Here is an 11766-nt window from a genome sequence, read left to right as displayed (position 1 = left end):
CTCCGGCAGATCGATCGTGTTGGTGGATGCCTCCTGTTAAGCGCGTTAGCATTAAGCGTACTGGTCCAGTTTTGGGATTTGGAATTATATGCGGTGTTTAAGCTGTCTGGTAAGGCCGTCTAGCCAACCTTGGGCGGAAAGCTGGGGTTGGATGTGATGTACCTTGAAAGGTCCTCCACAAGCCTTTTCGAAAAACTTGGACTGAGAGCAGAGGATGATGCGGTGGACGTGGAAGACCCGGCCCTGACAAGTTATCGTAAGGTCGGAATATTTCTCCATGTCTGCCATGGCCCGCAAAGAGGAATAGAGAGGTGCCATGGTTGCAAATGGACTGGCCTCGGTGCGGGAGTGGAGAAGTTGCGGCGGTGGCGATTTTTCCTTCGCGGAGGGGAATAGCTCGGGGAAGGCTTGCTGAGCCCAATATTGACCGATAAATATATTATCTTCCAGTAGTGACTGCAAGATCTTAATAAGGTGCTGGTTCGAAAGTGCACCTGGCTGATGCTGCTGAACGGCCTTGCGGATGGCTTTGGCGTTCCGCATATAATAACGACCGTGTGACGAGAAAACCGCCTTCCAAGAAAGGTATACTCGTTTCCTTTGAGCTTTTGAATATACCATTGCATGAAACTGTAATATCGGCTTCTGGCTCAATTCCCCAGCCGTCGGTTGTAATCGAGGGAACCTCGCTCGGCCTTTGAATGGGATACCGGGAAGTGTGGGCGCCGGTCGTGGCCTTGACGAAGGGACACCGGGAAATGGGAGGTGCCGACGAGTTGTGCAATGCAAAAGCGATGCGGGCGCGTGCCTTGGCCAAGATCAGGACGTGGCCCGTGGGCAGGAAAGACTGGGCGACAGGCGATGTGCTGCGCGCAGTGGTGGGATGGTAAATAATTGCAAAATCAGAGGCCCAACCAACGAATGGGGGTGGGGGTTAGAGGTTCACGTGCGCAAGGCCGACTGCAGTGCGTTACCTAACTCCGATACTTTTAGCGAGCAGGCGCTATTAACGGACCCCGGACTGGAAGGGAATACCATCTATCCTCGCCCGCGAACAGCGCGCCCTTATCGCAGCATAAAGTAAGCCCCAGCCGAAAACATGCCCACGCCCGAGCCAAACGCCCGGGAACACTGCTCTTTACTGGTGCGCCTGCTCCTCGGCCTCCGATCAATCTTGCTTCAGAGTACCTCCCGCAACAGCCAGACATGGATTTCCGGCAATTGAGCTACCAGTTGACGCCTCAAGCACCATGAGCCTGCGTTTGTTGGGACCCGAGCAGGGGCCCGGCTGGGTGAGTGGTGCTCTAGCGACTCAGACACGAACATTTGCGGCAGTCGTTGCCCCTGCGCAAGTTTCGCCGGGCCTATGGGCGACAGGGACCTCCTCGTTCCATCGGCAGTACCAACGCCACCGCTACCATTCTTTTGCGCAGCGACAGCCCGAAGCGGGCTGATGTTGTCCGTCAAGAAAATGTGACTGCCCTCAAAGACGCCGTCATCTGCTTCAGGGCCACGCGTACGGCCTGATATTTGAGGAGCTGGAGCTAATGCCGGCTTCCCTAAGGACTCGGCGAGCGAACCCGTGTTCGGCTTGGTGCGTCGCATCCGCTGGTGTCCCCGTTGTCTGCTCATTGCCGCCGCCGTTCGCATTCTTGACGTCCGGAGCCGAGCTAGCACATCGATATCCATGGGCTCCGGTGACGCCGACGCCGACGCCGCCTCGTTGGGTGCGTCCCTCATTTCGACATCGTCACTGCCGCCACCACCCTTGGCCGCGGCTGAGGACTTTGCTGAAGACGCCCGGCTCGTATAGGCGCTACTGCTTTCTCCTCTTCCCTTCCTTGCGTCCTTCATGATCATTTTCTCGCGGTTTTTGTACCCGAAGCGCTGGGCGAACCAACTTGGAGTAGAAACCAGGTTCCGCCTTTTGGTATTAGCGTTTTCTTGTCGAACTGTGACCCCACCACAGCTCTTTTCCCATCATGTGGATCCGTGCTTCATCCGATCGGGAGGCGCCACCCGGAAAAAGGTCGATAACGGCGCACTTTTAGCACTGTCACGGCGGCCAAAACTCCTCGCTTTTAATTGGTCTAGTCTGGATGGGGGGGGGGGGGGCGGAACCGGAACCGGGCCTGGCAAATTTCAGTATGGCTGGAGGGCCCGTGCACCCACGGTGCCCGACAAAACATTGCAGATTGGATCCGGTGCAACGTACTGATCCTTCCGTTGTACGAGAGCTTCAAATAGTCAAATCTACGATATTCTATTGTAGCCTCGCCTCCTTGGTACCTTTGATCCCTAACAACCGAGGCCTTGATCTCGTTGAGATCGTCGCGCGTGAACACGGCCCCATGGCCCGCGTTGAAGAACGGGTCGTCCTCGAGCTGCAGGACCGCGTGGACGGCGGCGTCGAGGGCGCTGGGGAGCGGTGAGGTTGTCGGGATTGTGCCGATGGGTGTTGTCATGTACGTGTGCGTTTTGGATACTTAGGAGGCTTAGTTGGTATGATGGAGACTATACTACGGGGCTCTAGTGCCCGGGGAGCATACGATGGCTAACAGGGCGTTGTGGAAGGCATTATATCGATCCGGCGGGAGTTCCCCGCCGTAATGTTCCCGGCCCTGCCGTGTATGATAAGGCGCGGTGTTGTGATTAGGGTTTGTCGGTTTTATTCCATAGTTCGTATTTATTCAAGTAAAAAACGAGAATATCTACAGAGTCGAGTCTGGCTACTTGATCGCGTGTTATATAAACTCAAACGGGTCGAGGTCGGGATGTTCGGAGCCCGGCCGGTAGGGTTCCCCTATTGTTATCAAGCTTCTTATCTCCACTGGGGCTGCTCGGGCCCACATCCCTGGTGGGGATGTCTTCTCCTCACGTGATAGCGCGTTTGGAAATACCCAGCCCACGCGTCTGTCAGTGGCAATTCGTAACGCTGAGCCATCCTCAACCCAACGAGCCCCCGCCAAGACCCCGCTCGCCCGTTTGGCCAGTAGTGACTTCCGCATTTGGAACTGCAAGCACCATAAGCGATTATGGATCTGGCGATGACCTGCTCGGCGGGGACGAGGCAGGCGCAACCCTGGAACACGCAACCACCCAGGCACAGGTTATCAACACCTCGCCTCAAGTCCCACTGAAGCATCTAAATCGAGAACCCTCCAAATCCTTACCCTCAACCAGCATCGCAACCACCATGCTTGCCCGGTCGCTTCTCGCCAGGTCCCGGCGCCTTTCGCGGCCTGCCTTCCGCCAGCGGAATGCCGGCACCAGGCTGCTATATGCCACACCGAGCCGCATGAAGATCAAGTTCGAGGATGACGACGACTCCACGCCATGCCCTCGTAAAACCGAGCTGGCGCAAAAGATCCTCCGCCAGACATTTGGCCGCAATGCCTTTCGCCTGGAGCAGGAAGCAGCCATTTCCACCATCCTTCATGGCAGGAATGCCATGGTTGTAATGCCTACGGGAGGAGGCAAAAGTTTGTGCTATCAGGCAAGTCAGCGTACATATCGTCTCTTATTATCCTTCTACATCTCAGACATGTGGATCGGTCGCCTCCCATCTCACCATTGCTTGCACTTAGATAACCAAAAGCGTCCTCTTCCTAGCTTGCTAACGTCACATGCTACAGGTCCCAGCAATCGCTTTCGAAAAGCTGGATCTCGCCAGTGATGCCGGTAGGCCCAGTGGTCATGGCATTACCGTCGTCGTTTCTCCCCTCCTTGCTCTGATGAGAGACCAGGTCAACATACTCAAGCGCAAGGGCGTTGCTGCTGAGAGCATGGACTCCACCAAAACTTGGGAGCAACAGCAGGAGATCGGAGCCAAGATGCGGGACGGGACTCTGCGTCTCCTGTACTGCGCCTCTGAGCGATTCAGCAAGAGATTCATAGAGAACCTAAAGCAAGTCGCCGGTGGGGTCCGGCTTGTCGCCGTCGATGAGGCCCACTGCATCTCCGAATGGGGTCACCAGTTCAGACCGGACTATCTAAAGGTCGCCCGGTTCGTCCAGGAGGTCAAGGCCGAGCGGACCATCTGCCTTACGGCCACGGCCACGACCAACGTCATTGACGATATTTGCAAGGCTTTCCACATTGCTAAAACTGATATCTTCTGCACTACACCCTATCGCTCCAACTTACGACTTCTTGCGAAAGCCGTGGAGCGCGCAGAGGATAAGCTGAAGGAACACAAGGGCCCAACGCTGATATACGTTACAGGCCGGGAGCAAACGGTGGCCCTGGTGAAGAAGCTAGTCAAGGCTGGGCTGCGCGCTCTCCCGTTCCATTCAGGCATGCAAAACAAAGACAAGGAAGCCAACCAAGACAAGTTCATGGCTGACGAGGTCGATATCATTGTCGCCACGATCGCGTTCGGCATGGGAATCGACAAGCCCAACATCCGAAATGTGGTAAACTACGGCATCCCTGGCTCAATCGAAGAGTACAGCCAACAGATTGGCCGCGCGGGTCGGGATGGAAAGCCCAGCACCTGCATCTTCTACCTCTGCCCCAGAGACTTGGGCGATCGCGAGGTGCTCGCCTATGGCGACAGCTTAACGCGGAAAACAGTAGTCTCGGTGCTAGGAAATATCTTCGACGACGATGTCACGGCTCTTCCTCTGGATGGTGTTTTCAAACGCAACCATTTTGCCCAGGCAAAAGAATAACGTGTTCCATCAGTGAGTGGCGCACATCAGCGAGTGGCGCACCCACACCCGACCCTTGGTCAATCGACGCGCACGCCAACCCAACAACGCCTGGAATCCATTCAAACTATTCGGAACTGTATACATCAGACATTTCTACTTCCTCCTGACAGGTTCGTGCATTGTGTCCGGTTTTGCCGCAGGTGCCACATCGCCGACGAGTCGTCGTCACCCTCCTTTCCTGACCCCCATGGTCGCGCATTTCTTGCTGTAGCTGTCCATCCAGCTCCTGCTGGTCTAGAACATCTCGTACCTCGTTTACAGTAAGTGACCCTCCGAGTCGGACACGTGTTTTTTTAGCCCTCCGGCGTTTGCTTAGTGCCTCGTTCGCCCTTCGTAGCCTGGAGCACTCTTCCTCCAAAAGGTTGACCCGATGCATAATTGCCCTGGCCCCTTTCGTCAATTGGTCCACAGCCGCTAGCATGGGTGACGGAGAGCTGCTTCGGTGATTGGAGATCCGAGTTTTGATATGTTCGGACTGCGAAGTTGCGTCCCTGGCTGTCTGGGGCGTCTTGGAGGTCCAAGGTTCGGCGTCGCTCAGGGGCTCTCTCGGGGAGTTGGAGTCCGTAGCCTTACATCCAGCTTTTCCAGAACCGAATCCGGATTGAAAGGAGCAAGGCCAGCCCCTCGGAAGCCTCCTTGAATGTTTCCTTCGGTCATGGAGTAAAAGAATGCCGCTTTAAATGCCGAAAGGAATTCGACTTTGGTTACGTGATTAACGTGTGACCTTATCAAATCTTCAATTTGTCGACCGTACGCCTTTTTCAGCGGGCTGAAGCACCCAACGTCAAGCGGCTGAAGGAAGTGAGACGAATGCGGAGGCATGCAAAGCGTAATGGTGTTGTGTTCCTGGCAATAGAGCTCGAAATCCGTCGAGTGGTGGCTTTCGTGGCCGTCTAGCACTAACAAACGATGGGTGCTTTTTGTACGCGATGCGGTGTGCCTGTCGAAATGCTGAATCCATTCCAGGCCGAGCTCGTTCGTAGTCCACCCGTTAGGACTTGTTGAAATGACCCAATCGCGTGGAAGGTCGGTTCCCGAGTACCAATTGGCTAGGTGGTACTGCCCTTAACGATGATGAAAGGGGGGATTGCCCAGCCGCAACAGTTAACCCCTTGGATAACCGTAGCCCATTCCCGATTGCCAGGCTGGACCAGCTTTGCTTTGCTACGGCCTTCCGACGTTGTAATAACCATAACGGCGGCGATCATGCCCATAAGGAAGCCGGTTTCATCGAAGTTGTAGACGTCATCATCCAGGATGCCATATTTGGCCACAGTGTTCCGCACAAGGTCGAACCAGGCAGAAACGAGCTTGGGATCTTCGCACTTGGCCCTTTGGTAGTCGCACTTTCGAATCCAGCGCGTGCCGAGCTCTGGGCGGCGTTTAACGAACCGTTCGACCCAGCACTTGCCGACGGCGCCCGCGTCACGTTCGGCGAGCAATCGGTTGGCCATATCCTCAACGCCAGAAGACCGGGGAGGGAATGCGCGGGAATCCAGCTCGAGGATGTATTTGACAAGCGCCTCTTCTTCGGATTCCGTCAATTTCCGTGATTTGGGCATGCTGTCGCGTCGAGCAGATTGGCCAGCGCGTCGACGACGGCAGCGTGGTTTCAGGAACGTCGTAAATTTTGGCTGCCGAACGCGCACTTAATTTTGGATTAGATTGGATTGCCCGTATGGCAAGAACAATTCTAGCTTCGCTAGATGTCGACGCCATTTGTGGTTGTTAAGGAATTGAAGTTGGAAGTGGGAGACGCGAGTCGCGATGGAAAACGCGCCACTCGCTGATGTGCGCCACTCACTGATGGAACACGTTACGACATCCGTGATAGCCCTCTGTCGGTCATCTATGCGATACTGGAGCTGCGCTTTGGATTGATTCGCGCCATCAACCCCAAATATAGACCGTACAAGTTCTATCCTCAAAGGCAGTTCGACGCCACTATCTCGCAAGACAAGTCGCCCGCAGCGCAAGCTATCATGCAATTTTGCTCTGAGCAAGCGAAAGGTGGGGTTTACAGCATGGATGTCAAGGCCGCTGCTGGAGCCCCGAACCTCACCCTGCGAGATATTATCAACAAGCTCGACGAGTTACACGGCAGGCGCATCATCAGGCTGGCGGCATCGGGATTGGAAAACCGGTATCAGGTTATGTCCATAAAGCTGCCCCGGACGCCCGGCGAGATCGACACTTTGGCGGGCGAGATCTTTGCCACCCTGAAGCAGTATGAAGCCGACGCAGTCCAGCGGGTCGATCAGGTCATAGGTGTGGTGACAGGAGAGCAGTGCTTTTCCTACGCGCTTGCGTCATACTTCGGCATGGGCCTTCCGGGCAGCAAAAAACGCTGCGGCCACTGCAGCTGGTGTGAGACGGGCGTCGCCGTGGTGATGCCCGAGGCGCTGCCCCGGGATCCGGTCGACCTAGACCTGATCATGGAAATCCTCAACACCATCCCGGACCGCGACGACCTGCTGCTCCTAACTAAGATTGCGTTTGGCATCACCAGTCCGCGCATAATGCGGATGAGGGCTAATAGGAATCATGTGTTTGGGTCGCTGGTGGGCCACGACTTCGGCGTAGGTATTTCCAGCTCGAAGAGTTTCTTCTTGTCCTGTTTGTTCTTGATCGGCTTTGTGGTTTCATACTAACATGGCTGCCATTTCTAAACCCACCCCCTATAGGCGGTCCTCGACGAGTTCACCAAGGTCTGCAGTCAGGAGGGCGGCAAGGGTAGCACCGTCAAGCGGGAACCCTCCACACTGGCGATAAAGAAGGAACCGATGAGCAGCGCCCAGTCGGGCTGATCAACCCAAACGTCTGGTGGTCGAGGCTGGGGGCGAGGTCGGGGCTGTGGGTGGACTTGAAGCTCTTGGCTGCGCTCAGAGGCCAATACTTATGCCACTAGCTAGCCAAGCCATGGACATGTCTCTCCGCTGGCCCCAAGAAAAGTCTCAAGTGCCCATCCTTGAGGCAATTCTGTATGACGGCAATCGCCCAAAGCTTATTTTGAGGGATGTAGCTCACGGGGGTGTGTAGCATCAGGCACTATCCGATAGCAAACTACCTCATAGTAGGGGCGAGAAAATGCCCGCGAGTCCCCCCGCTGGGGCTTTTGTTACAAAGCCAAGATTCTTATCAGTGATGGCCAACAATATTCTTGGTGCTGAAAAAGTCTAACAATTAAGAGTCTCACTATCACGGGGCGACGCGAGAACTAGGTAGCATGGTCTGATATTCGTGGTTGCACAAGGAATGCAACATCCATCGTGGCCTGGATGCGGGAGCTATGTCATGGGCATCTGGTGGGGCGGAGCACGTGTCTACCCTCCGGAGTAGTGGTTGCCTTGCACCACCCCCAAGCACCGCGTAGCCCGCGAGGCCGGTACACGACGCTTCCCCTTGGCCCAAGCGAGGCCTTCCCTCTGGCCCCTGCCACGAGGCCTGACGAGCAAGCGATTCGATCCATTCAATTCACCCGACGAGGGGCGGCCCCGAGGCCTGCCCAGGCCCTCCCTGCAAGATTCGAAAGAGACGCCCACGCGTGGCGCCAGGCACAGCCTGCGAGAGCCCTGCCCGGCCAAGATATACGGCTGGGAGGATCACACAACATGGAGGAACACATGAATTGGGCCCTTTGTATTTGCAGGACCTGGAGGCGCACAACGAGGACGTTGTGATTTTTTTGTGCCCGGCATTTGTTGCGGCGATTGGGGGGTCCAGCTAGATATCACGTGACCCCATCCTCCATATAGCCTTTCCCACAGATCCGGCCCTTCGGGCCTGGCCTGCACCACAATTCATCTTTTTGCTCCCTTCTTTTGTCCCTGCCCTCGTCACCGTGACATTCTCTTCCGATTACAGTAATCCACGAGGCTATCACTCCGCCGACACCTTTAATAATTTCCCTCATCCAAACATACAATTGACGGTTTTGGAATTGACCAATTATAGGCGTAGTGACCAAACCTGTATGAAGCGGGGGCTGGTATCGCCAATTAACGCCAACAACGGAGGCCGCAATGACTAAAAGGTGCATGGAGGGGCTGCCTTGGATTTGCAACCTCCGTCCCCGAGTCCATCTATAAGATGCCTTTTCCAACACCTGGGTTTGTCTGCCTACCTCTACAGACATCCATCATTCTCAAACATCTGTTCACCTCTAGAACTAGATCAGCCCCTGCTTCCTCTTTTTTTCCCTTCTCGCCCCCTGGACTTGTATAACACCGCAATGGACCGACTCGAACCTCACCGATCTCTCCTCAAGACGCTCTGCATTGAGTAGGGCTTGAAAATGGATCAAATTATGTCGAAAATGGAAACTGAATATGGGATTACCGCAGGGTAGGTTCATGTCCCTTCATAATGCCCTAACCATACATAGTAGAAGGATGCTGACCTAGACACAAGACGAAGCACCTACGAGCGTATGTTTAAGAGGTGGGGACTTAGGAAGAAAAAACGAGGCACAGACTGGGAGTGGGTTAGTCTAAAATTGGAAAAAAGGCGGCTCGGTGGCCGCGATAGCGCTTTGTACATTCAGGGCAACCGGATACCACAGGCGACTGTCAAGAAAGAGATAGCTCGCTATGTGACCACACTGTAACAAGCATGTCTCGCAGCGGGAAGAGGTATGTTCGAGCCCAGAAGCCGATAGAAGACTGATGCTGACAGCACAGCCCCGAGCCCGGGAACGCCCGGGGGCTACCACATCCGAACACCTTCACCTACCACTTCGATGGCAACGCAGAGTCCAGCAGCCACGCCTGGCGGCAATTGCAATGATATGGATCAGTCCGTCGGCCACGACAGATCCGGAAGCGAAGCACCAAGGCCACGCTTGCCCGATGAGTGTATCGAGAAGTGCCTTGCCGACGCGGCTCGCACCTTATTGAGTCTGTCAGGATCTAGCCGATGTGCCTAGAGCGAATCATCAACGCTCATGCTTGACAGGCTAACTGGAAGATTTAAACTTTCGCGCCGGGAGACTCGACTTTGATGGTGTCGATCCCGACCTGGGCTTCCACCTATTGTCTCTGCACTGGTAAGGTCCGGCCGGCTCGCCTTATCTCCTTTGCCCTCCACATTGCTGTAGCTCCCGTGCCAGCCGGATCTAATACTAACAACACTGCCCGTAGAAACCGCCAGCACCATTGCCTTAGAGTTAGCGACAGGTTTTTGCTCTATATCACTTTTAAAATTTCGTTTAATAACCCCTACTAAAAGCCGCATCGCCGACCTCCCCGCCAATCCCAGCCGTATTGCCGTTCGCCGGCCCTCAGAAAGAGCCAGAGCACCATTAAATGCTACAATTGTGGGATAATTTCCACCCTTTGTGGTGGAGGGACGAAAGCGGTCATACCGTTTACGATGCATGTGGTACGTATTTGGATCTAGCTTGGGGGTGGAACGCGAAAACATTCCTGACTGACCGTCCTTTTCCTGCCCAGGATTATACTGGAGGCTTAAGAGTGCCCTTAGACCTGCCGAGATGAATAAACTTATGGCTAAGCGGAAGCGGAAGCGGACAATATGCTCCATGTACCGCAAATCGATCGAGAAGAGGCAGCAAATGGCGTCGACACCGACAGTAACAACGGCAGATCAAGTAACTCGGCCTGCAGCACGATGGCCACGCCGTCTGAAATTCTCCATGCCGGAACACGGGTCGTTGGGGGTCCGACCTCGAGTTGCATCGATCGATAAATGCCTCCAAGCATCGGTTAGTCAGCACGTCAGCCCAGGCTGACGTGCTGACTAATTACACAACCAATAGGAATGAGTCATTTTGCGCCAGCCTATTTGAGCTGAAGCAGCTCCACTTGTTGCTGTAGGGTAAATTTCACCAGTTCTGTTTCAGCGACATCTTCCCAAGCCCTTCTGGGGTACGCCTTGCCTTCCCGCAAAGCTGCCAGAAACTCGTCCGCCACCTCTGCCAATTGTGAACCAATACCCCTCGCTGACTGCTCCTTCAACTGTTCCATCTCGTCTTGCCCAACCCTTTGGTAATCCCGAAGTGCTATACCGTCGTCCAGTTGTCCATCGAAGGGAAGCATGGCCATAAATGCTCCCAAATTTTCTAATTTCCCTGCTTCTGAAAGGCGATTTTTGAACGCACCATATGATAAGGTAGCAACTTCTGCATGCGCTCTTTGAAGCACATCTTCAAAGTTGCGCTTTCTGTTCGCCTTCTCCTTCTCAAGGTTGATAAGCTTATTAGCTGAAGCCCATGCTATCCATGACCTTAAGCCACAGTAGCTAGCTGACTGCTTAGCCTGAATCGCAATCTTGCAATATGCAACTGCTGCGCAGACTCTATCTTCTTCCTTGACCTTTAACTCTGGAAGCCGTCCATTTTCCCTCGAAGCTCTAATGTGACCCCTTAACCGTGCGATAGCGTTTGCGTCGCGTAGATGTTCCGCCATGATGGCTACGGGACGGGGCTTTCGCTTGGATTGTGGCTCGTCGGACGGCGGTTCATTTGAGCCAGCAGCGCGTTTGTTTCTCCGTAACCTTGGTGATTCGACGGTTTTGCCCTGCTGCTCGTCGCACTCGTGCTGCTTTCCGCTTGTGCCTTTTGCCACTCTCGGTGCGTTTTGCCGTGCACTGCGCAGGGTTGCTATGGCCTGGGGAGATGGAGTGTTTTCCTTCTGCTTCGCTGGTGGCTCGTCTTGCAGCCCGTCTTGCCCGTCCTCTGGTTCGTGTGATTCTGGGTTTCTTTGTCTAGTGTGTATTGCTGACCCTCGCTCGCCTGCGGAGCGTTTCCTCTTTTGAGGGCCCCTTGGGGAGCCCATGGAAGCCTTGGCAGGCGCAGGGCGCAAAGTGGCGACTTGCCTTGGGGACCGCCGTAGGGCAGAACTAGCCTCCTCATCAGCAGGGGTAGTCTCTGCCTCGGGGGGGAAGACTAGCTCGCGCGTGATCGGCTCCTGATCTTTGTGGCAGCGTCCATCGCAGGGCTTGTACTCCTCTGAGTAAGTGTACAGCTGATCGGCGTAGTTGACGGCTTCGGCCAGAGAGTCCGCCGCACTGAAACCAGAGTGGTAGGCACCCG

At 54.9% G+C, this 11766-nt stretch overlaps 7 protein-coding genes across 7 annotated transcripts in view; 4 read left to right on the top strand and 3 right to left on the bottom strand.

Moving 5' to 3' along the window:
* GGTG_13505 (hypothetical protein) lies at nucleotides 1–318 on the bottom strand (the record flags this gene model as incomplete). The annotated part of the gene is made up of 2 exons (XM_009231411.1): nucleotides 1–33; nucleotides 163–318. Coding segments are annotated over 2 exons (189 nt in total), but the record flags the coding sequence as incomplete, so codon positions are not given.
* Nucleotides 319–1501: 1183 nt separating this feature from the next.
* Nucleotides 1502–2470, bottom strand: GGTG_13504 (hypothetical protein). Its single transcript, XM_009231410.1, has 2 exons — nucleotides 2290–2470; nucleotides 1502–1670 (listed from the first exon to the last, which is right to left on the bottom strand). The coding sequence occupies exons 1-2, from the start codon at nucleotides 2463–2465 to the stop codon at nucleotides 1505–1507; spliced, it is 342 nt and encodes a 113-aa protein (XP_009229674.1). The 5' UTR covers nucleotides 2466–2470; the 3' UTR covers nucleotides 1502–1504.
* A 546-nt stretch (nucleotides 2471–3016) lies between these two features.
* Nucleotides 3017–4819, top strand: GGTG_13503 (hypothetical protein). The gene is made up of 2 exons (XM_009231409.1): nucleotides 3017–3496; nucleotides 3636–4819. Exons 1-2 carry the CDS (start codon nucleotides 3197–3199, stop codon nucleotides 4671–4673), a joined length of 1338 nt encoding a protein of 445 aa, XP_009229673.1. The 5' UTR covers nucleotides 3017–3196; the 3' UTR covers nucleotides 4674–4819.
* A 1878-nt stretch (nucleotides 4820–6697) lies between these two features.
* On the top strand, nucleotides 6698–7579 carry GGTG_13502 (hypothetical protein; the record flags this gene model as incomplete). The annotated part of the gene is made up of 2 exons (XM_009231408.1): nucleotides 6698–7294; nucleotides 7400–7579. 2 exons carry the CDS (start codon nucleotides 6698–6700, stop codon nucleotides 7520–7522), a joined length of 720 nt encoding a protein of 239 aa, XP_009229672.1. The 3' UTR covers nucleotides 7523–7579.
* Nucleotides 7580–9326: 1747 nt separating this feature from the next.
* Nucleotides 9327–9639, top strand: GGTG_13501 (hypothetical protein; the record flags this gene model as incomplete). Its single annotated transcript, XM_009231407.1, has 2 exons — nucleotides 9327–9346; nucleotides 9390–9639. The coding sequence occupies 2 exons, from the start codon at nucleotides 9327–9329 to the stop codon at nucleotides 9637–9639; spliced, it is 270 nt and encodes an 89-aa protein (XP_009229671.1).
* A 379-nt stretch (nucleotides 9640–10018) lies between these two features.
* GGTG_13500 (hypothetical protein) lies at nucleotides 10019–10497 on the top strand (the record flags this gene model as incomplete). Its single annotated transcript, XM_009231406.1, has 3 exons — nucleotides 10019–10094; nucleotides 10166–10305; nucleotides 10492–10497. 3 exons carry the CDS (start codon nucleotides 10019–10021, stop codon nucleotides 10495–10497), a joined length of 222 nt encoding a protein of 73 aa, XP_009229670.1.
* Nucleotides 10498–10571: 74 nt separating this feature from the next.
* The window catches only part of GGTG_13499 (hypothetical protein), a gene marked incomplete at both ends in the record, with an annotated part of 4189 nt that continues 2994 nt past the window's right edge, over nucleotides 10572–11766 (bottom strand). Inside the window, 2 exons of the mRNA XM_009231405.1 lie at nucleotides 10572–10690; nucleotides 10834–11718. Of these exons, the coding sequence (XP_009229669.1) occupies nucleotides 10572–10690; nucleotides 10834–11718 (1004 nt within the window). The remainder of the gene's footprint in view (nucleotides 10691–10833; nucleotides 11719–11766) is intronic.

Source organism: Gaeumannomyces tritici (genome assembly GCF_000145635.1).
Source record: "Gaeumannomyces tritici R3-111a-1 unplaced genomic scaffold supercont2.15, whole genome shotgun sequence".
In the NCBI taxonomy this organism is placed as follows: domain Eukaryota; kingdom Fungi; phylum Ascomycota; class Sordariomycetes; order Magnaporthales; family Magnaporthaceae; genus Gaeumannomyces; species Gaeumannomyces tritici.
This window is presented reverse-complemented; position numbering and strand designations above follow the sequence as displayed.